This window comes from Solanum lycopersicum, chromosome 8 (genome assembly GCF_036512215.1).
Source record: "Solanum lycopersicum chromosome 8, SLM_r2.1".
NCBI lineage: Eukaryota > Viridiplantae > Streptophyta > Magnoliopsida > Solanales > Solanaceae > Solanum > Solanum lycopersicum.
In genome coordinates, this window is record NC_090807.1 from 1,048,219 (window position 1) to 1,073,550 (window position 25,332).

Sequence of the window (25,332 nt, forward strand, 5' to 3'; positions counted from 1 at the left end):
ATGGAAATATGCGGTCTATCAATGCGATATCTTAGGATATTTCGATATCTTATTAATGAACTATGATTTGTAAGTTTGATAAGATTGTGTATGCATTAAAAGACATTTTAATAGTTTTCTTATTTATGAAAGGAATAAAAGCTAACCTGAAATATATAAATTGCAAACAAAACTTTGACTTTATATCAATTTAATTATAAATCATGATTTTATATAGCATACTCAAACGAGTCTTTCTTTTTGCCATGTTTAAAATTACAAATAAAATAATAATTTTAATACATTTATCTTTAATTTAAAAACACAAAATACAAATAAATTAAACTTGACTTACATAAAAAGAAAAAAATCCAAAAGTTAACCTAGAATTACTTTACTCGTCACATTTTTACTTATAAATAAGGAAAACAAAATTTACATGACTTTTTCTTTACCATACTTTCCTATTAATTAATGTTTGATTAGGGAATAACAATTAATGTAAGATAAATATGGAAAAAAAGTTAAAAGTGATAAATAAAACAAAATCTATTTTAAAATAATTAAACAAATAAAACTAATTTCTTTTTTTAAAAAGTACTCTATCTTTTTGGTCCCACATTTTTAAAAAATAAAAAATTATTTGGAGCCATAAATTTGATTTTCGAAATTTTTTGAAAGCAAAAGTAGACTAGATTTGATTATCCAGTTTCAGTCAGAGCAAAGACTTAAAATTAAATTTTACCACAAATTTAACATTACACGTGAGATTAACTGTCCTTTCCCACTTTTCCACTTGCACGATTTCCCATCAATAAAATTTTATTTTTTTAATTTTTTTTATATTTAAGTAAATTTAACTGCTTTTCTTAAATAACAAATAATATAGTAATACATTTACAAAAAAATATTTACATTTAAGCATTGGAAAATAATTATAGAATATATTATGACGATTATATCAAAATATATTACTAAGATCAAATATATTTGATAAAGTTGAATAATACTAACAAACTTCATATAATATTTTTAAAACATTGTTCTTTTCAAAGACAAGCAGAAAATATGAATAACAAAGACATATAACATAATGCAATTTGAATGATAAGATTATAGATATGCCAAAAAGAGTTATTCCTAACTAATTCAGAGTATAAATCATCAAAAATCGAATTAAATTAAATTTTTAATACAAAACCTAATTTTAAAAATTTCATTTATTATATTAACTTTTAATTAGGTATATCAACTACAGTATTATTTTTTTGATTATATATATATCAAATATAGAAATTGAATTATGATAAAACAAATTATTTTTTTACCTTAAAAGGCTGACATATTTACAAATATAACCTTGTATTAACTAAAATTCCATATTTAGATTATACTATTTTGACCAATCCTCTTCCCCTGTTTTCTTCTGTAAAGACACCACCTATTCTTGGCAATTTCCAAATAAAAATGGCGAAAAAGCAAAATGATTCTTCAAGATTTTCAACAAATCTTACTCCATCTCCCCAAAAAGACAAACCCATTTCATCTTCATCAGAATTAGCTCTGTTTTACCCTCAAAATGAAGAACCAGTTCCATTGATAGTGTTTTATCCATCATCAGTCAGGAGAAGATCTTCTAGATTCACTACCAACAAATTCAGTACTAGTGCTACTGAATTCATGACGAAAAATCGGGACACCATTTCCCCTGAAAAAACTGTTTTTCTTCTTCCATCACCACCTACATTGGCCGGAAAAAAAACTCCGGCGGAAGTTACGAGGAGGTCGCCGAGATTGGTATCACTGTCAGCTAGGACAACGACGGCGAAGGAGAAGGGCAAAAAAGTAAATTCAAGGAAATCGGAGGGTGGAATAAAACAAGTGGAACTATCGAGGAAGCGGAAACCGGCAAGTTGTAAAATGGATGAAGAAACCCGAAAATCTCCGAGGTTCAATTCCGATTCCTCAAATGGAGTTCAACTAGCACTGCCGGAGATGAGCGCGTGCGGTGCACTCTCCGCCGGCGGAAGAACCGGCACGAAGAGGGAACTGCTGGCTCTGATGACGACGACGCCGGCGAACAGCAGCGCGTCGAGGAAACGCGCTGCCAGGGGGAGTGATTCAGTAAATGTAGGGAACAATTCACGAGGATCCCGGAGGAAAGATCCAGTTTTTGCTGAATCGCCGGGAACATCGGTAAAAATAACGGCTGAGAGCAATTCAGCGGGAGAGAAGAATTTAAGATCGAGAAAAGCACAAGGGAGTGTTAATTATAATGAGAGTAAAGGATCGGAAACGAAACGGATAAAAAGTTCAGCAGAGAAAAGTGTGAGGAAGCAGAAGAGTAATGCATGTTTTATCGGTGAGCCGATAGATACAGAGGAAGCTCAACAGCAATGGCAATGGCGATACGAATTGAAGGTTGGTACTTTGATTTCATAGTTGTTGTTTTTTTCATTTAATTTACTAAAACGGGAAATCTTAGTAGTTCAGTCGGTAAAAGTTTCGATTTCTCACCTTGTAATCCCCTTCCCCTGCCTCCAATCTAAATAAAAATGGTGCCTTTGAAAATGTGGATGCAATTTGAGGTAATCCTTCGAGCAGCCAACCAGTGCGGACTGCTCCGTTTATATCTATAAGCAACTATTGATCATCTCATTGAGAAGAGGAAGTGAGGAACGGGACGGGAATGGGAGGGGAGAGGAGAAAGGGAACAGTGAAAATCGAACTCAGGCCTGTTTGGTGGATGACTTGCACCAGTATCATAGACGAAGCTAGGATTTCGAGTTTACAAGTTCTAGATTTTAGAAAATACATATTGAGTGGATTTTTTTTTACATAAATGTGCATTCTGACGACCCCTAAAAGCAAATATAACCGCGGATCCGTCCCTGTATGTATATGTCCATGTCTTACCCTGTCATCCTGAGTGGGTATTATTTACCCACAATCCTACCCGAGTCGGTTATAAATCTAGCGTCTACCTCCGACCAAACCCAATGGGACCTAACAGAGTATGCTTCTTTGAAGATATGATAAAGTGGAAGAAATGTCTATAGCAAGTATCTATTCAAGCGAAATTAAACCAAAGGACTCAAATGGCAATTACTTTAGACAGTTGAAAGTTTATCCATTTTAGATCATGCTCGCGAATTCAGACAAACTAAATGGCTTAAATGCGTATATACAATAAAAATCATATCCTTTTAATGAAAAACAAGTAATCTAAGAGTTCAAGACTTCAATTGTCTTATAACCGGTACACAAACCTCTCTTGAAATGGCAACTTCTCTTCAAACGACCTCCAGTAGCCTCAATCTATTCAATAATATAAATAACAGATTCAAATTAGTCTAGGGAGACTAGTCCATAATTTATGACACCTCGGGGTCAACGTCTCTTGATCAACTCAAATCGGCCCCTCGGGTCAACTGTCCAAAATCCGAACTTGATTACATGGACGTGCTGTCCATAAGCCATAGAGTCCAAATCTATAATCAAATTTCAATCTTGATGTCAAATGATGAGTGAAACCTCCATTTACCGATTCATTAAAACCTTATCACTTCTTAATACAAAAAACATTTTCAAAGGACCACTAAAGCAGTTACTTGGCTGGAAAATGGACGTGACCATCATTACTAATATGTTGATTCTCTTTAAGCTCACATATATTCCATTTGGACTCTACATTGTTATTGAGTCCAATACAGCTCTTGACTAAGTAAATTTTTACCTGAAGCTTAAATTGACGAGAGCTTCACTGTTGGCTCATCTAAAGTTCCAGTCTTTCCCTTCGAGCAAAAAGTTTAATTTCCAAAGAGCTAGGAACTCTTTTACTTAAATATATTTCATATCCTCATATGTAGGCTATGAATAAATGGGACTACCACACTTCTTCACTCTTATAAATTACTTGATCACCCTACTGACATGTAAAAGTGTAAATTAGGCGAACTAACCACTTAAGTACTTCACTTACTTATACATTATATGATATAAATAGTATTTTCAAGAATAATTAAATATACATACATACTATGAGAAAATGTTCAGTAATTATCCTGTTTGATATGAAACCTGTTAAAATTAGTGAGCTATAATTAATGAAGTAACTTTTCTTCTGAAAAAAGAAATGTCGGATCGTTACAGGTAGACATCCTTCTATTTGTATACATAACACCCTAGATATCTATCTTTATAGGAAAATGTGCATAGAAGATTCACTGGAAAGTATAAAATTATATATAATGAATAAGAACTTGCCGTTGGGATTTCATAAGCCAAAGAAGTGAAGTGGAACCTTCTATCCGTCTCATATAAGCTAGTTTTTTATTTATTTTGAAAATGATAAGTGTAAACTAAATATTTTTAGCTGGATTCTATTCTGAATATCTAACCTTTATTCCTGGTTCTTTATAGGAATGCGTGCATGTAAATTTCATTGCAATGTATAAGATTATACAGAAAAGTAGTTGACTTTAGGATATCATAAGCCAAAAAATCTGATAATAACCTTTTATCAGCTCCTATAAGCTAACACTATTATTTGTTGGCCATTTTAATTGATTACATTGTGCTCTTATAAGTGGTGATGCTGGATTATTTTAAATATTTGAGCAACATGTCATTAATTTTGCTCATTCTAAGTTTAAATGTATATTGGCAATTGCAGAATCGAAAAACGCAGCGCCAAGGGTGGAAATTAAAGTGAGTGATACTATCTGAAATTGTCATTTTTGGTGGTAAAAATGTTCCCCTATTCTAAACTTCTTAAACTCTTGCATGTCGTCACTCTTTAAGTTTATGCTTGCCTTTTATTGTAGTTCCGGCGAAGAAGATGAAATCATATTAAATGTGGAATGCCATTATGCTCAAGCTAAGGTTGCTGGTTTCATTTTCAATATTGGAGATTGTGCATTTGTAAAGGTAAGTTATTATCTCTCTATATAGCTTCTTCTTCCTTTTATAAGAAATTAGTCTCAACAATTATAATTTGGTTTATGCATTAATCAACAACTTATATTTTAGATCAAGGTGGCTAACATGAAATTGGTTGAAACTGAAATTGTTGGAACATCTAAAAGTTAAACGTACGTCATGTGATGATACTATGTTAAAAAGTGATTAAATGTAAGCGTAGGGACACTGCTAGGATGATTCAGTATCAGTTTTGATTTATGGCCAGTAGATTTTTTAATAGATTCTACTAAGAAGGAATAAAGACCACACATGGTGTTTATTGACCTAGAGAAAACATGTGATAACAGTACCAAGAAAAATCATTTGGAAGGTGTTGAAGAAAAGTGGAATGCATGTTAAATTATTATAAATATCATAAAAGACGAAGGAGCCATCATTAGTAGTGAGTGACATAACAAAGTTTCTCATAATAGTGGGTTTAGGTTAGGGATAAACATTGAGCCCATACTTATTCACCCTTATTATGGATGAGCTAACCTACACAAATACGAGATGAGGTCCCATGGAGTAGGCATTTTTCGACTATGCTAATTGACAAAATAAACCATGCTGTAAACCAAAAGCTTGAACACGGGAGAAACTCTATTGAGAGCAAGGTTTTTGGATGAGCAGAATAAGACAACATATGTAGTATCTGCACTTGTTATTCTAAGAGAATGAAGTAATAAATTGAGTTATTACAGAGATAATCAAAATAGTAGTCTCGAAATAGAGAAGTGCTACCAGGTATTATGTGATAGGAGGATGCCTACCACGTGAAAAGGTAACTTCTATAGAATAGTTGTAAGCCCAATATTATATGAGAATGAATGTTGGGCTGCCAAGTCTATCACTCGCTCTCCTTCAGTCGAGGTTCTCAATGAACTAAAATCTAATGGACCATTCCTGAAACGAGGGGATTTTATTGTAAGTATAGTCTCCTGCATCTGTGGCAGATATTATTAAGAGTCAGTTGACTCTTTGGAGTCTTAGGTTTAAATAAGTGTCTGCAGATGCTTTGTAATGTGTTTTCATTTTTTGGTGTTTTTTATCTTTGTTAGTGGAGATTTACTTTGATACCTTCTAAAGATAGTCTCATATATATGCTAACTATCTTTGTTTGGTTTTCTTTATTATGTTTGCATGTATGCCAAAACCCTAGTTGAAAATGTTGACTACTTATGCTAATATAATAATAAAGACTTATTTGTATAAATGTGTTGTTCTTTCCTTTCTTTTACTTTCTGTTGTGGAGATGGTCGCACATAATGACAGACATAGTATTAAAGGACTCTACCTTTGCTTCCTTATCCTTGCTATCTAGAAATGAACCTTCATGAGTTAAGTAAAAGCACCTTGCCTGTCTTAATTCCCCTATGCAAAATAGCTGTTTGTCCGGCCGTCTTTTAGCTTCGAACAACCAACAGGATCATACAACATAGTTAGAATGAAAAGTGAGATATGAGCCAGATATAACTCGGTATTATTATGCTCAGTAATGTAAAATTTTATCAAACAACCTAATGTGTGAACTCAAATCATTTTTTAAATGTGGATCTCCAACACGTCTCACAGGGCAATTAGGGTCAGGTTTTAAAGTTTTCTAGAAAAAAAGTATTTTCATAACTGATGCAAAATGTTGAAATTTCATTGCCAGCTATGTGACCTTTATGAATCACTCATCTGGCTATGTCTTGAAAAATGTTGGGCAATTCCTTTAGGGTGAAGGCAAGAAAAAACATATTGGCAGGATCTTGGAGTTTTTCAAGACGACAGAGGGGGAAGATTATTTTAGGGTACAATGGTTCTTCAGAGCTGAAGATACGGTTTGTACTATTGCTAGAGTACTTTCTTTTCACTTTGTATTGTGTACTTTGAAGCCCCTTCTTTTCTAATTTATTCGTTTGGACATTCTATCTACAAAACATTTTCAGGTGTTGCAAGGTGCGGCTTCTTTCCATGACCCAAAGCGCGTATTCTATTCTACTTTGGAGAATGATAATTTACTAGACTGCATAGTTTCCAAAGTTAACGTGGTAGAATTACCAACCAGGGTATGCTCCATCTTGATATTCTTTTTGAAATGTTGTTAAAATTGCTTGTGATTACTCTCGTTTGTTCCATTGTTCACTATATTGACTACTGTGCTCTTACGGTTTCTTGTGCAATTTTGTTACTGCTGAAGCATGATTTGAATAAAAAGGATGTTCCACCTGCTCACTTTTATTACGACATGGAATACTGTGTTGATTATTCCACATTCCGTACGTTGCATAATGGTAAGTTATATTGTTACAGATAATCTTGAAATGGTCTGTGTGTTCAAACAACGTTTTTTCTGGAGAAAACACCTGATGACATATAACTTTTGTAGTAAATATTTATTAAAATAGGCGGCATACGATGCTCAAAACTTTTTTTTGCAGTTGTTTAGGAACATGACTGTTCTATCCATTATTTTGCTTTTAAACCTTAATTTCCATAAGAAATTTCTATTCACATGGATCTATATATACTTTTAACTTTATTTGTTAAGGATGAGATGTGAGCTGCATAAGTGAGTAAGAACAAATTCTATGAGAAAGTGAGAATCTTATCTTAGATTTACAAAGAGCATATTCAGTCACAAGAAGTCAGACTGACACGTTGTGTGTATTTGGTCTTATTTTTAGACAACATAAAATTATCGGCTATAGTTGATCCATAGAATGGATGGCATTAGTTAATGCCACGTGATGGCTCGTGAAATTGGGTAGGTTCAGCACAATTGAAGGAGATACTGACGTTGCTATTCTAGTGCAAAAGGAGCATTTCAAAGTGTCATGTGAAGTTACCTTTTGGATCTTACCATGTTAATAATTTCCAAAAAAAGTTACCTTTTGTAGCTTACTTGTACATGAAATAAAAATATTCAAACATCCAATTTTCCACTTGTTATCATAAATGAACTTCTTGTAGCAGTTTGTTGCTTGAAGCTTGTAATGATACCTAATTTGATTCTACATTTTCTGTACCGATATTTGTTAATACTTCACTTTTATCTTTTTTGGCCTATTCAGTCAAAAGCTCTGTCTCCCCTTCGCTAGTTGATGTGTCATATAAGCCTATCACTACATATCCTCTGGAGGTATCACCAAGTTGTGAACCTATGAAAGTGGAGTTGTCATTATTGGATCTATATGCTGGTTGTGGCGGCATGTCAATGGGATTGTGCCTTGGCACAAAACTCTCTGGTCTTAATCTTGTGACGGTAAATTTATAAACATCCTATTCATGTCTGTTATCTTCTTAAGTGACGTGTCTGAAATTTCATTTGTTTCTTCTTCTTATAGAAATGGGCAGTTGATTTTAATAAAGCTGCCTGTGATAGCCTGAAACTGAATCATCCTCAGACACATGTAAGCTTTTATTTTTGTGGCAGACATGATATATATCGGTATGTAATATTTAATCATAGTTAACATTCTTCTTAGGTTAGGAATGAAGGTGTTGAGAATTTTCTAGAGCTACTGAAAAGATGGGAGAAGCTAATTAAGTCGTACGGCTGTAGTGATATCAAAACAAGCTCTAATATTGAGCTAGACGACAGAGATGAAGGCGAAAACAATGATGATTCTCAGTCTGGTTCCAATGCATCTTCTGGAGAATATGAGGTATTAAGATTCGTTGACATATGTTACGGGGATCCCAACAATGACGGAAAATCTGGACTTCATTTTAAGGTAGAAGCTTTTCTTTCATATTATGTTGGTTGTCCTAGTTTAATGCACTTATAGTTACATCCCAGAATTAAAAATCACGAGTTACTTAAAGAAAAATTGACCTAAATTGATGAATAAAGATTATATTTTGAAATAAATTGAACTCTTTTAAGTTTTGTGCGTCAACATTCAGTATTGACCTAACAAACTGGTATCAAGTGGTGCAATAAATGCACTGCATTCTTTTATGTATTTGTATTTTCAAAAAAGAATCACATCTATTAATAGGTGTATCTAGTAAGAATGTGTATTAGTGGTAGAAAATTAATTTTCTACAGTGGTTGGAAACAAGTATGGTATACAGGTTGGTGATGAAGATCCGGAAGTATCACATTACCTTATAGATCTTGACCTAGGAGAAATATGTTAAAGGAATATGAAGAGGGTAGTGGCAATGTCATTTTAGAAGTTACGGATGGAAATAGAATCGTTTTCTGGAAAGACAAGTGATGTAGAAATTGCACATTAAATGCTACTCTCTCGGCTATCTACAACATATCGTGCTAGAAGAACATAACAATCCATCATATCCAAGGAGCCAATCTATCTAATCTCACCTAAAATTCACTTTCTTTCCTTCTCAAACAAAAAAAATCCAAAAGAAAGAATTTCACTCTTCTTATGTAAACTCGCCAAAGGAAACTTCAAAAATGTTGAGAAGCTGATGTGGACTCAAATTCTGTCACACTACAAGGTGTAAACTTCTAATTTGTTTTGGAGGACTTATAAAAATGGCACATGGACTCTTAAGTCCTAGGAATGTGATTCGGGGATTTACTCAAGTAGTGTGGATCACGTATTGATGAAACTTATCTAGAGAATCTTGAAATGTGTACTGAGAATTGAAGAGGCAAGTTGATCGAAAAGGTTAGAAAGCTTCCCCCATTTTTGCCACAGCTTTGGATTTTACATAAAAATATTGGAGAAGTTAGCTAGGAAGAAGATATAGAGAAGAGTATGGGATACCAAAATACCAAAAAATTTTACCTGGTGCATGGTGAAGGTTTCCATCTTAAGTTCCTAACGACAGACAAACTAAGGAAGAGAGCTGCAGTAAAGCTGGTGTTGCTTATGCAAGGGCTAGAGCTCAAGATGCAGATCATATACTTCGCATTGCAGGTACACATCTCAGCATTGGAATCTAGCTATCTCCTCGTTTTAGTTGGACACTGAGACGAATTAACTAGGAGAAGAGGGCAGTTGAAAATAATACTATCTGCTTTTTCTTTAGGCGAATATAGGAGTGAAAGGAACAACAAACTTTTCCATAGTGAAGAAAAGGAGATAAGATGTATTAAGAAGTCCTTTTTTTCATTTAATTTATTTTTGGTGTAAAAAGAGGACATCAATATCTTTGGGATGACATAGTTGTTACACGTGGTTGAGCCACTCATTCACTAACACAAATTTGGCACCACCTTGGTTTATCATCAATGAACTGAATTGATTTATCCAAACAGCCAAATAGTGGAAGTATGTTAATGTGATGAGGTAATTCCATCAGAAATAAGATGTAACGGTCGGAGGAGTGAGGTTTAATTCTTGATTTTCTGTATTGTTTATGCTTTGATGGTTTTATTCTACAAACTCGATTCTTGATCTTAACTTTGATATTGAGCATGATGTTTCTTCTTGCGAGTGCTCTTATAGGTGCGATGGAAAGGTTATGGTCCGAGTGAAGATACTTGGGAGCCAATTGAGAACTTGAAGTAAGTACTTGCTAAATGCTGTTCCTTCCATCGTTTAATAGTATCTTTCAGTTTTGGTTGCTCAAAAAGTTTGATTAGCTAAAAGTAGAAGCACTATTTCTCTTCCTGAATATCAAAGTTCTTAACACTCTCCTTTATCATATTTGGTTTTCGACAAATTAACGCAAGCAGGAAGTGCAATTCTGAGTTTTTCTGAGATTGAGAAAATTCAGAAGATCTTAACATTTTGTTATGCATTTCATCACATCCTCAATTATATGTGCAATAATTATTTTGTATCAGAAATTGCGGAGACAGTATAAAAGATTTTGTTCGAAGGGGGCAACAGTTGAAAATTCTGCCTCTACCAGTAAGTTATCTATCACTAAATGACATTGGAGTCATCATCCCTGTTTGATTTCCGGTCCTGACTAATTATGTTTGTAGGGTGACGTTGATATGATATGTGGGGGTCCTCCTTGCCAGGGCATCAGTGGATATAATCGCCACAGAAATACTGATGACCCATTGTCTGATGAAAAAAATCGTCAAATTATTATATTTATGGATGTTGTGGAATTCCTACGGCCTAAATATGTGTTGATGGAAAATGTTGCTGACATATTGAGGTTCGATAAAGCATCTCTTGGAAGATATGCTTTAAGCCGTTTGGTACATATGAGATACCAAGCAAGACTTGGAACTATGGCAGCTGGTTGTTATGGTCTTCCACAATTCCGATTGCGAGTTTTCTTTTGGGGTGCACTTCCAAGTGAGGTGAGTATGCCGGTTATCATCAGACTTACTCAATAGGAACGATTTTTTTTTCCATACCAGTTCATACTTGGTGATTATATCTTTGTGATAATTAATCTCAGTCGTTCCCTCTCTTGTTCAGAGGTTGCCCCCATTTCCACTTCCTTCGCATGACGTGATTGTTAAATATTGGCCCTCACCTGAATTTGAGGTACCTTGGACATTTACTCTGCCGTGGCATTCTTTCTATTTTCTCTTAGTTATAGGCTTTTTATACTGCTGGTCTGCATTTGTAACAGTTGTTTTCCTTCTTGCAGCGTAATACTGTTGCTTATGAGGAAGGACAACCACGTGACCTTGAGGAAGCTCTTGTTCTTCGTGATGCGATATCTGATATGCCAGCTGTATGGTTGTTGTTTTCATTAGAAGTCCTTAATTTTGGTATATGTTGTGCGTTTATTAAGAATTTTATCTTTCTAATGGAATAATTTATGTACTTTCTTATAGGTCACATGGCATGAAACTCGTGAAGAAAGGCCATATGAGATGCCCCCTGAAACAGAGTTCCAGAAATACATAAGATTATCTAAACATGGTAATTTCTTTCTGCACACTTGCTCAAATGGCTATTTTTGTTGGACTACGGCTAAATACATGTATGTTTATGCTAAAGATTCTATGAACTGAATGTATTTTTATATGTGGAAATGATTCCTTCAGAGATACTGAGTTGTACATCAACTGGAGTCAAGGAAACAAAAGAACCTGTTTTGTCTGATCATCGGCCTTGCCAACTAAACGAGGACGATTACTTGCGAGTTTGTCTAGTCCCACGTAGAAAGGTTTGACGGTTGTAACATTGCTGAAAATTGAATCTTTTTCAGATGTTTGCCCCCTTTGTAATGTATTTCCACTGCAGGGAGCAAATTTCAGGGACCTCCCTGGTGTAATTGTAGGAGGGGATAATGTGGCTCGTCGTGATACTAAAGATCCAAAGGTTCTACCAAACGGAAAGCCCATGGTAGGCAATTTGTTTCGGCTGTTCTGTTAAAAAGTACTTGTCTATGACACCTAGACAAATAATGTACGATTCTTGCTAATCGGAATCATTCTTCTGCAATATAGGTTCCTGACTGTGCCTTTAACTTTGAGCATGGAAAGTCTAAGAGGTTATGCATGTTTTCTTATAAGCTTGTCATATTCTCTTCGTCTTTCTCCGTTGAATTGATAACATCCAATAGACAATTAAATACTTTTTAAATTTTAGGCCATTTGCAAGGTTGTGGTGGGATGAAACAGTAGCAACATTAGTGACGTTTCCTAATCATCGCGCCCAGGTACTTTGTTGTGTTATTCTTACCATCGAATATGCAAATATAAAACTGTAGCATTTTCTGAGATTTTTAATATTTTTCAGGCTATCTTACACCCAGAGCAAGATCGAGTACTGACCATACGAGAGTATGCAAGATTGCAAGGTTTTCCAGATTTCTATAGGTTTACTGGTACTCTCAAGGAAAGGTATCTTGTTTTCTGATGAAAATAGTTCTAGTAGCTTGTCGATTTCGATAACTAATCAAAGATCTTAAAGACCAGGATAAGAAAAACAGACGTAAATGCAGCCTTCATCTCTATGTAGAGAGGAATATGAAAAAAAAAACATTTTTATGATCTTTCATTATAGGGAAAAGGGACGAGACATATATACTCCTCAACTTTGTGATTTACCCCTCGTTAAAGAAGTGATACATATATACCCTCGCAGTAAATGCATTAAACTTGAATTGTCTTCCTCTTACATGTACATTTACATTTCGGAAGTTGTAAAGAACTAGCAATTAATTCCTCCTAACACGCGATGATTTGATGCCATTTACATTATCATCGAGTCAAAACTACTCAAAATATGTTTTGCATTTTCTACCGCTTTATAAATTGATTTTCATTGTGTTGTTCACTCTGGTGTAGATATTGCCAAGTTGGGAATGCTGTAGCAGTTCCTGTTGGTCGCGCACTTGGGTACGCGCTTGGACTTGCCTATCAGAGGCTAGCTGGAAATGAGCCTCTTATTAAATTGCCATCAAATTTCTCATTCTTAACACCTCCAATTGATGACATTGTTGTCTTGCAAACATAAGCTCATATTCATCATTTTTTTCCTCAATTGGCGATTTCGGAGCTACTGCTGATACTTAGCAGATTACTCCATTTTTCTAGTATGAACTTCTATTTAACAGAACAGATACTAGACTGGGGCAGCCAAGTTGATTAATTTATTGATCAATGAACTAGCATTCCTTTAATGTGAACCTGTTTTCTTATATTTATAAATTCTCCTTTCTGAAACAGCTTATTTTTGGTGTTTGGTTTATAGTTGTTTGGCTTTATACGTAGATATGCACTCAAACTTTACCTCAACTGACAAATAAACACTCTTTAACTTTGAGACTGCATGTCCAGACGAAAATATTTGAAACTCAGAACTACTAGCATAAGTTTTCAACCATAGAAATACAAAATCATCAAGTCTTTACAACCACTATACAAAATTTTGCTCCTTTTTTAACTTTTCTCAGAGCTAAAGAAATACTCAAAAAGAGACCGAAGAATGAACAAAAAGTACATTACATATCTTCAAAAAACCACCTTCTGCAAAATTGACAACAGTCATAATATGACCTACTCAGGTTCAAGCTTTGGTACAACAGCAGATGATAGTTCTATATGACAGACGCGTGCAGCGCCTATAAGTGGCTCTGGTAACTCATCAGGGGTGTTTCCCTAACAAAAAGTTTCCAAAATGAATCATTCATTGTGACATATAAAAACAATGTACTATATTGTCGACTAAAAGATAACTACATGTAACTATTCATAGTAATCTTATGGATAGTCTATCCATGTACCTGTACAAGGAAAGCCATGTCAACGACTAGTGTTGTGATTACGCCAATGACAAGCCCCATAACTCCATTTGCAACAGTGGAAGAGCCAACATCAACATCAATCTACAGAATGCAAACAATACAAGAATCAGATATGTGTATGGCATTGTATCTCTATGTACAGAACTACCAAGTGTGTGTTAGTTTTTCTTTTATGATGGTGAACTAAGACGGTCTTATATGGAGCGACATGGACAATGATGATTCATATAGCTGACTCCAACTTGCTCGGGATTGAGGTTTAGGACTTGTTATATGTATTGTGTCTGTATCTGCTATTCTTGGAAGGAAAAAGGATACACGAGTTTTTCACCTCTAAATACTTGGGACCGCGAATGTAATTGCAATCGACTGCCTTTCCCAGTAAACACGGGGAACTTCCAACACTCTGACGCACAATCCATGAACCCTGCATGATACATGTACAATGGTAAAGATTTTACACAAATGAAAACAGGCAGAGAGTTATCGAAGGAAGACCGATGACTACATAGCAGATGGTTACTCGAAGAATTCAAGGGGATTCAATATCTACTATATATAAATAAAAAATAGTTCTGATTTTTTATGTACAATGTAATTCTCCAGCGAAGGGGGATTTGGATGATGATGTGATGTTCATTTTCTGTTTGTCCATGTATACACAACTGTTGTCCAATTAACATTCTGCAAAACAGAAAGCATTCTTCGAGATAGTTTAAAGAAGGCATAATACGCCTCAACTGATAACTAAGCACTCCAACTTTGAGGATACACCTTTAGACACCTCAACTCGTCTCTACTGTGTCAGTTTGAACACTCCAACTTACAAAATCATCGTCTACACATCCAAAATTTATGTGTCACATCAACATCACTGTTGGAATGTTTTAGTTGCTACTTGAGGCCAAGTTTAGGTGTCTATATTATGTACCGTTTAAAGACAGAAAAAGATACCTTTGGTACTGATGGGATTAGCTTCATTCTACTATTCCGAAACTCGTCATCTCCATCAACAAACCGTTGCAAGAGAGAACCAGGTATCAACTTTTTCATGACGAAATAGAAAATCATGCTGTAATGTGTTGATCCAGGTACCTACAGAAAGACAGAAATGTTCTCCACTTAATGACTTGAAACATTTTGAATCCGAAAATGCAAAGGTGAGGTGAAGGGTCAAAACACAGCTAAACTATCTGGTGCGCAAATTTCTTACCTAAACTATCACCAAATGTTTATCGACACACCTCAACTTTAAGTTGTTCTCTTTTCCTGCCTAGAATATCACTATCGTTCAGGTGGGGTAAGTGACAACAGATAGTTAAGGTGAGTCTTGATAAACATTTGTTGATAGTTTAGGGAGGAGAAGTGAACACATGATAGTTCAGATCAGATAGGAAGCTCGAAAAATCGGAAAACTTCAAGTGTGTATTTGGACCCTTCACTCAAAAAACAAAGCAGTAAAGGAATAAACTTACTTGCAAATTTATAACCAAAGTAAAGAGTCCTTTTTCTGAAGCAACCTAAAAAAAAAGATAAGTGAAAATATAAGCATTACTAAATAAGACAAGCTAGAAACAAGACCAAATGTTTCAAAAGTCTTTCTTTGATTCTCAAATTTTGTGCAGAGTCAAAGAGGTCACATAAAACGACATGGAGGGAGTAATATCTTATATGGTTTGACATTCCCTTTAAACTACTCGAATGTATTATTTTACCTGTGCTGCACAACCAGGACGCCTAGCGACATGGTCCATTCGTTTAGTATCTTTGAACCAGTCGACCGCGACAAGATCCATGAGAGATTGACCAGCTGGAACCTTCATATACAATTTACAAAGTGATATCAGACTACATGACATAGGCCATCCACCTAAGATCAATGTCACTTGGACTCTCCAAAAATGTTTCCGCACTCATGTCAGACCATCCACTTAAAATGCACTACTTTACATGCACCTGATGACATTTTTGTAGAGTCCGAGAAACATAACTCTAAAACCAAGGACATATTGAAGAAACAAAGCGATAAGGACCTTTGTTTTGTCCGTGCAAAAGTTCTTGCCACGAACTCTGAAGTTTTTTCCATCAGATATTGTCCAGCAGTCACGGCCATTATCACTGTCATCATGTCGTAGATTACCCGAAAAAGTTGACATATCAATATGCTCCATAGGTTCTTCTTCAAGAGCTTCACAAGTATCAAAATCATTTTCAGTAAAAAAAATCGTGAAACACCAATAACAAATAAAACTATGGTCCAACACCTACCAGTTTTAATCGTATCGTTTTCAAGACCTGGTGATGATACCTACAAGGAGGAGTTCAAGAGTCATACTCAGAAAGAGATGATGAAAAAATAATACGAAAAAGTATGTATATAGTTCATACCTCTTGATCAGTTCCCTGAAAATCTTCATCCTCATCAGAGTACTCGTCCAACATCGATACTGCATTTCTGTTTGCAGCACGTATTTGGTCTAAAGACGGAGTACGATGATGAGACAGTTTCTGGCTTTTTTTAGAGGAGATAGATGGCGGATTCATATTAACCATAACTGGAATTCTCGGAGCAGCTGCCCTCTCATCAGTTTGAGAAAAGTATTCGCGAAGTCCTAACATAGGATTTTGTAAACATGAGTTCCACATTGAGAAACAATGGATAGAACAAGCTCGACGAGTGTATATGAGGAATGTAACATAACAAGAAGCATACCAGCAACACTATTCAACATCTGAAACAGACAATGTTGTTGAAATGACGTGATGAAACCTACACCCCACCCTTTCAGATCTATCTGCATAAGTTGCTGTACTTGAGTTCTTGGCCTCCCATTACGCGGTTTGAGGGGTGAAATATTGAATCCACCACCTGTACACGTAAAAGATCGATTAGTAGAGTGCAAATGTAAATGAATTCAGTAAAAGCTATAAAGGAAAACATAAGTTACTCTCGATATGAGCTCGAACATATCCAGGTAGAGGATTACAATTCTTATGCTCTCTAGAACGAAATAACACAACTGCAACCAGAGTATGAATTTTAATTAGACAAAGAGAAACGATTGTTTCGACAAGAATAAACAGGAATCTATGGTTATACTTACCGTAACTTCCATCATCATTTCTACGCCAGTATCGTACATAACAAAGATCACGAGGCCAAATAAAACTGCACAGCGTACACCAAAGATTTGTCACTAAAATTATATAGGATGTTCAACTGACCACCATTCACTTTATGTCGATATATACGTCTCTGGAAAATCTCATTGTATCTATATGTTCAAAATTCTTTCATATGTATGTATATACTAGATGTTGAATCACTCCTTGGCTAAGTTGTACAGACTCTTCACCTTTCAATTTCACACCTGTGTAGAGAATCTGACACGTACATGTTGACATTTTTGAAGAGTCCGAGCAACATAGCCCCTCGGTGAAAATCCAGCCTTTGCTACTGTGACTCAACCAATTTTACTAATGGAACTATTTAACCAACTAAAACAAAAATCATATGATAACTACAAAATAGTTCAACAGATATGCATTCACAGCAAAGATTGTTTTGACAGGGAAAAAATATTACGTCGGAAACCAGTCGAGTCGAAGTCTGTGATAAAGTATTGCTGTGTGTCCATCTACCTCCTCAACCAAACTACCATACTGGAAGCTACAATCCCATCTGTTACATCAAAAAAGAATTTTTTTCTCGTGCAATCAAGGCATTGCGATGGAAAAGTAAAGCCTATTGTCAGATGCGGATCTAGAGGGGAGTACTAAGGGTCACGGAAATCACACTGTATATACAAGGTCAAGTGGACAAAACTTACTCAAAACGTGTTGCGTCCATGCTCATTACAAGCTCAAATATTTCTTCACAAGTAGCCCCCACTACGCCAACCGCCTTCATAGCTCTACTACAGCCCTTTGGCTGCAGGAACAACGAGAAATTTGGTCACTCAAAATACCCTGAAGCAACCTACTTCACTAAATTACTCTAAGCTTATAGCAAAAAAATTATGTTGCTCGGACTCTTCAATGTTACTGCAGGGTAAGTGTAGGATCTTAAAAATGCTATGTATTTTTGAAGGATCTGGTATGGATGCAGCAACACTCTTGGGGAGTACAAGCAACATAGCAGCAAAGAGCATAGGAATGAGTTCATACTAGTAAATCAACATTGAGTAGCTCCTCGAAAAAGCGAAGCCCTGCAGCCATCCGTTAAGTGGAGAAATATCATCAATACTAGTCCAGGAAAATGTCCCTTATCGCATATTCTACAGCTTAAAATCCAACCAATTGCTATCAGTGAGGAAACGAAAAAAAAAATTGAGAATTAGACTGACCATTTTGACAGTAAAGTAAGCGCCTATACTTGGGGTTTGCCAAATCTGACTCTGATTCCTTTGTCCAATCCACCACAGACTCCGGAGGAGCTATCGCTGAAGAAGAAATAAGGAAACTTAAAAACATGTATAGAAATCAAATAAGCACAAGGGAAATTAGCAAACCATTTGCAATTGTTGTTCCTCGCAGCATGTTTTGTTGAGATTCATCTTCATCCTCAGCAGCACTGAACCTACAAAATAGGGTGACTTGTATTATGAAGTTTAGACTATATAAGTAATAGCTACAACTTATGGTCAGGGGCGGAGTTAGAAGCCCACGTATAGGTAACTAAGTAGCTTTTTGGAGATGATAACTAAACTATACTATCTTTGACTAGAAAAACGTTTAATCTATAGTGTGTTTTCCGCTCATCACTAGTCTAAGAATTGCAAGTCAAGAGTTAAAAGATCATGTATCAAAAAGGGAATTATACAGAGCTAAACAGAGAACAAGTGCTTACGGGCTTTCCTGATCTGAAGTCGTCCTCCCAGTACTCTCCGTCCCAGATTTGAAATCGTTTAATTTGGCACGACTACCACCTACTGACTCTTGATGCTGCATAGGTATCAACAGGTTACTATCACCATCAGAATCTACGTACGATGAGGGAAGAAGAGATTACCAAGAACTAAGGAGAAAAACCTGATCAATCACGGATTCAATTTTTTCTTTCCAAATTAGTGCTTCCTGAATGTTGAAAGCTGCCATCTGGAAGAACATTCTTATTAACATTAATAATTTTTCATTGACATGAAAAATTATATCGATTTGATGGGGAAGCCTCGGGACAAATTTGTTTTACATGTCCTTCTATAGACAAAAGTCTCAAAACTAACATGGCTTTGGCCTCAGCTGACAAGTAAGCACTCTAACTTTGAGAGTGCACGTCTAGACATCTCAACTCGTCTCCATTGTGTCAGATGAACACTCTAATCTAGACACCTCCAAAACTTATGTTTCACTTCAGTGTTTGGGTGTTCACGAGACACAGTAAGGACAAGTTGGAGTGTTTAGTTGTGAATTAAGACCACGTTGAGGTGTCGTCTCAAAGTTAGAGTGTTTGCTTGCCATCTGAGTCCAAGTTTGAGCGTCTGTTTACTTGTGAATCACATATTTGGGGCAAGACAACAGTAAGAAGGAATAAAGAAGATCGTGTACCGTGATTTGATCATGCTTCTCTTTCATGTTATAGACCGATAGGACGTAAACCATCTGCAGATTGTAAAGAGTGCATAACATATCAGTTTCTCAACAGAAAGAAATATGTTAATTGAAAGTTCATCAAGCTTATAGATTTACACAAGATATCAAATATCAACAATAAGAACAACTCACCTGTCCATGATGAGTCTTCAAGCCTCGATCTTCCACTCGAAAATTACCATCAATTTCAAGAGTCTTGATTGGAGACTAGCAATTATTGTAACATCATAAGTTAAAAACCTTTAAATTTAGTATCATTTTCCATCATACGTGCCCTTGAATGCACGCGGAGCTAGTGTTTAAGTTATGTGTTTGGTTGAACTTAACAGTTTTAGTCCAAATTCTGCATTTGTCTGATGAAATTCATTGGATATGTACGAAACTAATCATTTAGAACCAACTAACTTAACAAAACTAGAATCCTGAACACATTAGCTTCAAATACTGGTATTTTTTCGAAAGGTAAAACATTTTAAGCACGGCTTAACTATCAATATCACGTTGTACATATAAATTAGACAAACAAACAAAACAATTGAAATACATTGTAAATTGAACTCACCACATTTCCCTGAGGTTTCGTCTTGAAGTAGGCCAACAACTTAGTCTCCAGAACGAAATAACGCATATGAAGGAATGATTTTCCTATCTTCCTCCTCCCATACCTCACCATCCATCCCTCGTGCACCACCTTCGACATGGTTTTTTTAACCCTTTTTCCTTCTTACGTCTCTAATAATATGCTCTTTTGATCCTCAAAATTCACTAACTATACTGCACCATTACAAACATACAATTATCGTTATGAAAGTGATTCATATGTATCACTAATATAACAGTAGGGGTATACTATATCTAATTCAAACACACAAGTTTTCTAATATGAAGTAAAGTATAATTTTTGTATCCAAAAAAAAGCAGAGGATCTACGAGAAGTTATAATTTTAGGCTAGTAATTCTTCAATAGATAAGAAAATTAAGCTTGTTCGTTTCAAAATCTCTCATATTTCTCTCTCCATACATAATCATTTCAGAAGATCGTCCAAAAAAAAAAACAGAGTGAAATCAAATACTTACTCGAATAACATTACTATGCAACCATATTCATTATATTTTCATGAATAATTCAAATTCAATTTCTTAAGCTTCTTCAAAATCTCTCATATTTGTCTCCCTTCATATACGTAATCATTTCAGTAGATCGTCCAAAAAAAAAAACTCAGAGTGAAATCAAATACTTACTCGAATAACATTACTATGCAACCATTTTAATTATATTTTCATGAGTAATTCAAACTCGAATAATCTTCTATACATGTCCTCGATACGAGCTTCGAATAACATAACCAACGTAACGTAACCACATGCATGCATGTGTGAAATATAATAAATATGTATGTATAGGTATAGAGAAAGGAAGAGGTGTGAAGTAGAAACATTTGTGCCATTAAATTACCGGGAAAATGGTTGGTGAATAATATGAGAGACACTATGGCCACTAGATTCAATAACAAGTTTGTTTGTATTTTTATTTTTTTAAATAAGGATAAATATAATATGTGTCCTTTAATTTGTTATGAACTTTTAGAGGAGGGCATGAATAATAAATAATTTTATCTTAATTAACATTAAGATAAAATTGGTTGGTTATGAACTTCTAATATGCATTTCAATTTTTTTTCATGTTTGATTGGTTAAAAATTAAAATTATTACACTCGATCGGTATAGGGTGTGGTTGACACTCACCAAAAAAGTTGTGGTGGAGTGATAAATACGTATTCATCCTTAATCAAATATCTCAGCCTTTAGGCTCAAGAGCCCCTAGCTTGGTGCGAACTTAAATTTAGTCGGACTATAATATAAATATCAAACTCGGATAATATTTTATAAGTGATATTTCAAGTTCATTGTTTCATTTCCACCCTTCACGCCTCTTGACAATCGCCCCACTCCCCACCACCATCGAACCCCACTCTCAACGCTTTTTTACTAGCTACATATAAACATTCTTGAAATAATTTTCCCGTATACTTATCAAACACTAGAAAATAAGTACTCACTTTGTGAAAAAAAATCCGAGTTAAAAAAATTCGAATAACATCTCTTTCCCACCAATAGATCCGGATCACAAAAAACTGACCCGAACTAGAACCCGGTCTAATAACCCGACTCCGAAATGTAAGTATATATAGCCGTTACAGTTTTAACACTTGTAGAAAACAAAAGAACTCCCCATTAACGCTGAAGAAATTCAATACGCCATTGACGCTCTTTATCAAGAAATTCTCATATTGATCTGCTAAAGACGACGCTGCTATTATTAACACTGTTCATTGGTTTATCTCTGTTGTTTCGCAATTTTGCCGTTTTGTATTTGATAGAGTAATTCTCTTTTTTCTGTATCTATGGATGCAGGGAGCAGATACAATAAGTTTCGACCTCCTCTCGTTAATCAGATGTCTCACAAGAAAAGAACTCGAGAGAATGTACGTTTTTAAATTTCATTTACTGTTTTTATTCATTCTGTGTAGTAATTTCTTGGACTGGGTTTTAGAGGATTCTTGTAGTCGAGCCAAATTGAGGTGTGATTAATTGATAAAATTATGAATTGTGATAAATTAGTGTCTCGTTTATTGATTTTGTATGTGGGTTTTGGTGGGTTTTGCGTTTTGTTTAGATTTTGAAAAATGAGGTTTTCATAGAGACGAATTGAGGTGTAAATGATGATTGATTGATACGTAGATTCTGGGATCTTGAATTTGATGTATATTAGTGTCTCCTTTTGAATTTTTGTTTTTGTGGGTTTTGAATTGTCGTTTAAATTTTGCAAATTGGGGTTTTCCACTATGCAATCTTAATTATGAATATAATGTTGTTTGATCGGCTTTCGCTATATATTTTTCCAGTTTTATCAGTTAAGTATGCTAAATGGTGTGGTGGATGTGGTTAGCTGATGACTTGTACTTTCGGGTATCGAATTTTGATGATGGTTTTACTTCATTATTTAGGAGAAAGAGGTTGCACCGGGTATGTTGTTGTTGTTATTAAGAGAAAGAGGCTAGGTGAATAAGCTGTTGAAAATTTATTGGTGATGTGTCAATCAAACTTAGGAAACTGGAACAGGGAAGATAGGTAAAAGGCTGCCGATTTTACTTTTTTGAGCTTTCATTAATCAGTCTAGAGAATATTTTGGACTAGGTGTTTTAACATGTAAGGATGTCAGCTCTTTGCATCATGTCATCCTGGTTTTGGTTGTATTTCTAATGATTGTTTTCGTTGTTTTAGAGTGTCAGTGTTGAGTGGTGTTTTGATATTCATTATATGAGATTTGTTGTAAGGTTGGATTTTAAATGATATGTTTGTGAAAATGCAGCTGGACAGGTTTATACCCAATCGTTCTGCGATGGATTTTGACTATGCACATTACATGCTCAGTGGTGGGAAGGTTAAAAAGGAACACTATGGAGTAAATTCTCCATCTAAAGAAGCTTACTCGAAGCAGTTAGCAGAAATTTTCAACATGAACAGAACGAGGATCCTTGCTTTTAAGAATAAGCCTCCACATTCGGCTGAGAGAGTTTCTGAATCTCCATCATCTATACAACAGCCAAAAACCGTTAAAAAGAGGAGATACATTCCCCAAGTGAGTTTTTCTTTCTTCCCCATTTTACTTCTTTTTTTTTTTTTTTTTTGCATCTGCCCATGCTAACCATACTTATTGTATTAGTGTACATAAATGTTTCATCTTGGGGTTTGTTCCTAACTTGGAGAACTCCTTTCTTGTTAACAGTCTTCGGAGAGGACCCTGGATGCTCCTGACATCCTAGATGACTTTTATCTCAATTTGTTAGACTGGGGAAGCAATAACGTAATTGCCATTGCCTTAGGAAATTCTGTATATCTATGGGATGCTTCTGATGGGTCTGTTACTGAGCTTCTCACGGTTGATGATGATTTTGGGCCGGTGACTGCTGTCAGCTGGTCACCAGATGGAAGAAGCCTTGCAGTGGGCTTGAATAATTCACACGTTCAGCTGTGGAACACCTTGCAGGGATCTAGCCGATTGGTGAGTAGTTTCTTTCGTCTTCCTTCTTATAATCTAATTATTATACAACAAATTACGTAGAAATCAAAATATCCAGAGAATTTATCTTTAATTTACTTTATCAGAAGTCTAACATCTTGCCTTTATACACAGCTGAGGACTTTACAAGGACACAGATTAAGGGTTGGCTCACTCGATTGGAATGGACACATACTGACAACTGGGGGCATGGACGGTATGATCATCAACAATGACGTGCGTATAAGATCTCACATAGTTGGAACATATAGAGGACACAATCAGGAGATATGTGGATTGAAGTGGTCTGCTTCAGGCCAGCAATTGGCTAGTGGAGGGAACGACAATTTGGTCCATATATGGAGCATATCGATGGGGTCTGCTAACTCAACACACCAATGGGTTCACCGTATGACAGATCACACTTCTGCTGTAAAAGCTCTTTCCTGGTGTCCTTTCCAGAGTAATATGGTCGCCTCAGGCGGTGGCATTGGAGATCAATGCATAAAGTTTTGGAACACCAATACAGGGGCATGCTTGAATTCTGTCAATACAGGTTCACAAGTCTGTTCCTTGCTTTGGAACAGACATGACCGCGAGCTTTTGAGTTCTCATGGCTTTATTGACAACCAGCTTGCTGTTTGGAAATATCCTTCTATGACGAAAATTTCTGAACTTCTCGGTCACACATCAAGAGTTCTTCATATGGCTCAGGTATGATTGGTTGACCAAAAATATCACATTGTGTTCGTTTATGCTCATATTTCGCGGTGCTTTCACAGTTTACTGACTTTTCGTCTTGACATATTTCAGAGCCCGGATGGCTATACCGTGGCGACTGCAGCAGCTGATGAGACACTAAGATTATGGAATGTTTTTGGGAATCCTACAGAGACAAAGCCTGTGCTAAAGAGAAAGCTAGAACCATTTTTTGACTTGGCTCAGATTAGATAAACATCATATCATAATGTATTATTTGTATAATTTTCATTTCAATTTGTAGGATCCTTACTGATTCATTTATTTGTATTCTTTATTAGTAAGAATCCTTACTAATTCATTTCATTTATTTGTATTCTTTATTCTCAAGAATTCTTACTAATTTATTTATTTGTCCTATTTATTTGGAAGAATCCTTACTAATTCATTTGTTTGTATTTTTATTAGTAAGAATCCTTTCTAATTCATTTATTTGTATTCTTTATTCAATTTATTTATTTGTGTTCTTTATTACTTCATGCATAATCATCTTTTTTAATCGAGAAACATATAAATTGTTATCAAGATGAAAATTATCAACATACGAAATTATAAGTAAATTTTTATTTAATATCTCTATTTATTTTAGTTTTTAAATATAACTTCATAGTTGATTATTATATTTTGTATTCTTCAATTTTTTTCACCTTTAGAATATAAATATAATTAACGCTTTGAAGAAGAGAAAATAATGAAAGAAACTTTAGGATATTTCAAGTAGAATTCTCCATAATATTGGATGAATGAATGTCTTCATTTTTTTTTAATTGCTTTTTTTCGGCCACTATATAAAATGGACATATATAAATTTTCTCTCTTCTTCCTCATTGACTATATGTCTTAT

The 25,332-nt window shown here is 35.2% G+C and overlaps 3 protein-coding genes across 9 annotated transcripts; 2 read left to right on the forward strand and 1 right to left on the reverse strand.

Annotated features, from left to right (window-relative positions):
- Nucleotides 1-1,366: 1,366 nt before the first annotated feature.
- Nucleotides 1,367-13,492, forward strand: CMT4 (DNA (cytosine-5)-methyltransferase). Of its 2 annotated transcripts, XM_010326180.4 has the most exons (21): nucleotides 1,367-2,400; nucleotides 4,655-4,689; nucleotides 4,806-4,908; nucleotides 6,663-6,767; nucleotides 6,876-6,995; nucleotides 7,127-7,220; nucleotides 8,001-8,191; nucleotides 8,274-8,339; nucleotides 8,415-8,663; nucleotides 10,353-10,411; nucleotides 10,694-10,760; nucleotides 10,838-11,167; nucleotides 11,289-11,357; nucleotides 11,464-11,550; nucleotides 11,654-11,741; nucleotides 11,867-11,988; nucleotides 12,066-12,167; nucleotides 12,272-12,315; nucleotides 12,414-12,483; nucleotides 12,564-12,667; nucleotides 13,115-13,492. In XM_010326180.4, the coding sequence occupies exons 1-21, from the start codon at nucleotides 1,447-1,449 to the stop codon at nucleotides 13,281-13,283; spliced, it is 3,228 nt and encodes a 1,075-aa protein (XP_010324482.1). In that variant the 5' UTR covers nucleotides 1,367-1,446; the 3' UTR covers nucleotides 13,284-13,492. The 2 variants fall into 2 exon arrangements, with proteins under 2 accessions (XP_010324482.1, XP_069143812.1); XM_069287711.1 differs by lacking the exons at nucleotides 12,066-12,167; nucleotides 12,272-12,315; nucleotides 12,414-12,483; nucleotides 12,564-12,667; nucleotides 13,115-13,492 and having other exon boundaries at nucleotides 11,464-11,555; nucleotides 11,867-11,993.
- Nucleotides 13,493-13,613: 121 nt separating this feature from the next.
- Nucleotides 13,614-21,065, reverse strand: LOC101244305 (protein ENHANCED DISEASE RESISTANCE 2-like). Of its 6 annotated transcripts, none has more exons than XM_019215098.3 (23): nucleotides 20,908-21,063; nucleotides 20,228-20,439; nucleotides 19,798-19,872; nucleotides 19,621-19,674; nucleotides 19,105-19,170; nucleotides 18,923-19,017; nucleotides 18,585-18,646; nucleotides 18,420-18,515; nucleotides 18,241-18,281; nucleotides 17,904-18,004; nucleotides 17,660-17,755; nucleotides 17,178-17,242; nucleotides 17,022-17,093; nucleotides 16,787-16,942; nucleotides 16,462-16,685; nucleotides 16,342-16,381; nucleotides 16,107-16,261; nucleotides 15,789-15,890; nucleotides 15,549-15,593; nucleotides 15,028-15,168; nucleotides 14,405-14,500; nucleotides 14,053-14,154; nucleotides 13,614-13,927 (listed from the first exon to the last, which is right to left on the reverse strand). In XM_019215098.3, exons 2-23 carry the CDS (start codon nucleotides 20,363-20,365, stop codon nucleotides 13,826-13,828), a joined length of 2,124 nt encoding a protein of 707 aa, XP_019070643.1. In that variant the 5' UTR covers nucleotides 20,366-20,439; nucleotides 20,908-21,063; the 3' UTR covers nucleotides 13,614-13,825. The 6 variants fall into 6 exon arrangements, with proteins under 6 accessions (XP_019070643.1, XP_019070641.1, XP_019070642.1 ...); XM_019215096.3 differs by having other exon boundaries at nucleotides 18,585-18,652; XM_019215097.3 differs by having other exon boundaries at nucleotides 18,585-18,652; nucleotides 20,228-20,434; nucleotides 20,908-21,062.
- Nucleotides 21,066-21,878: 813 nt separating this feature from the next.
- On the forward strand, nucleotides 21,879-24,859 carry LOC101244602 (cell division cycle 20.2, cofactor of APC complex). Its single transcript, XM_004244370.5, has 5 exons — nucleotides 21,879-22,152; nucleotides 23,040-23,309; nucleotides 23,457-23,732; nucleotides 23,865-24,443; nucleotides 24,543-24,859. Exons 1-5 carry the CDS (start codon nucleotides 22,072-22,074, stop codon nucleotides 24,681-24,683), a joined length of 1,347 nt encoding a protein of 448 aa, XP_004244418.1. The 5' UTR covers nucleotides 21,879-22,071; the 3' UTR covers nucleotides 24,684-24,859.
- The last annotated feature ends 473 nt before the right edge of the window (nucleotides 24,860-25,332 follow it).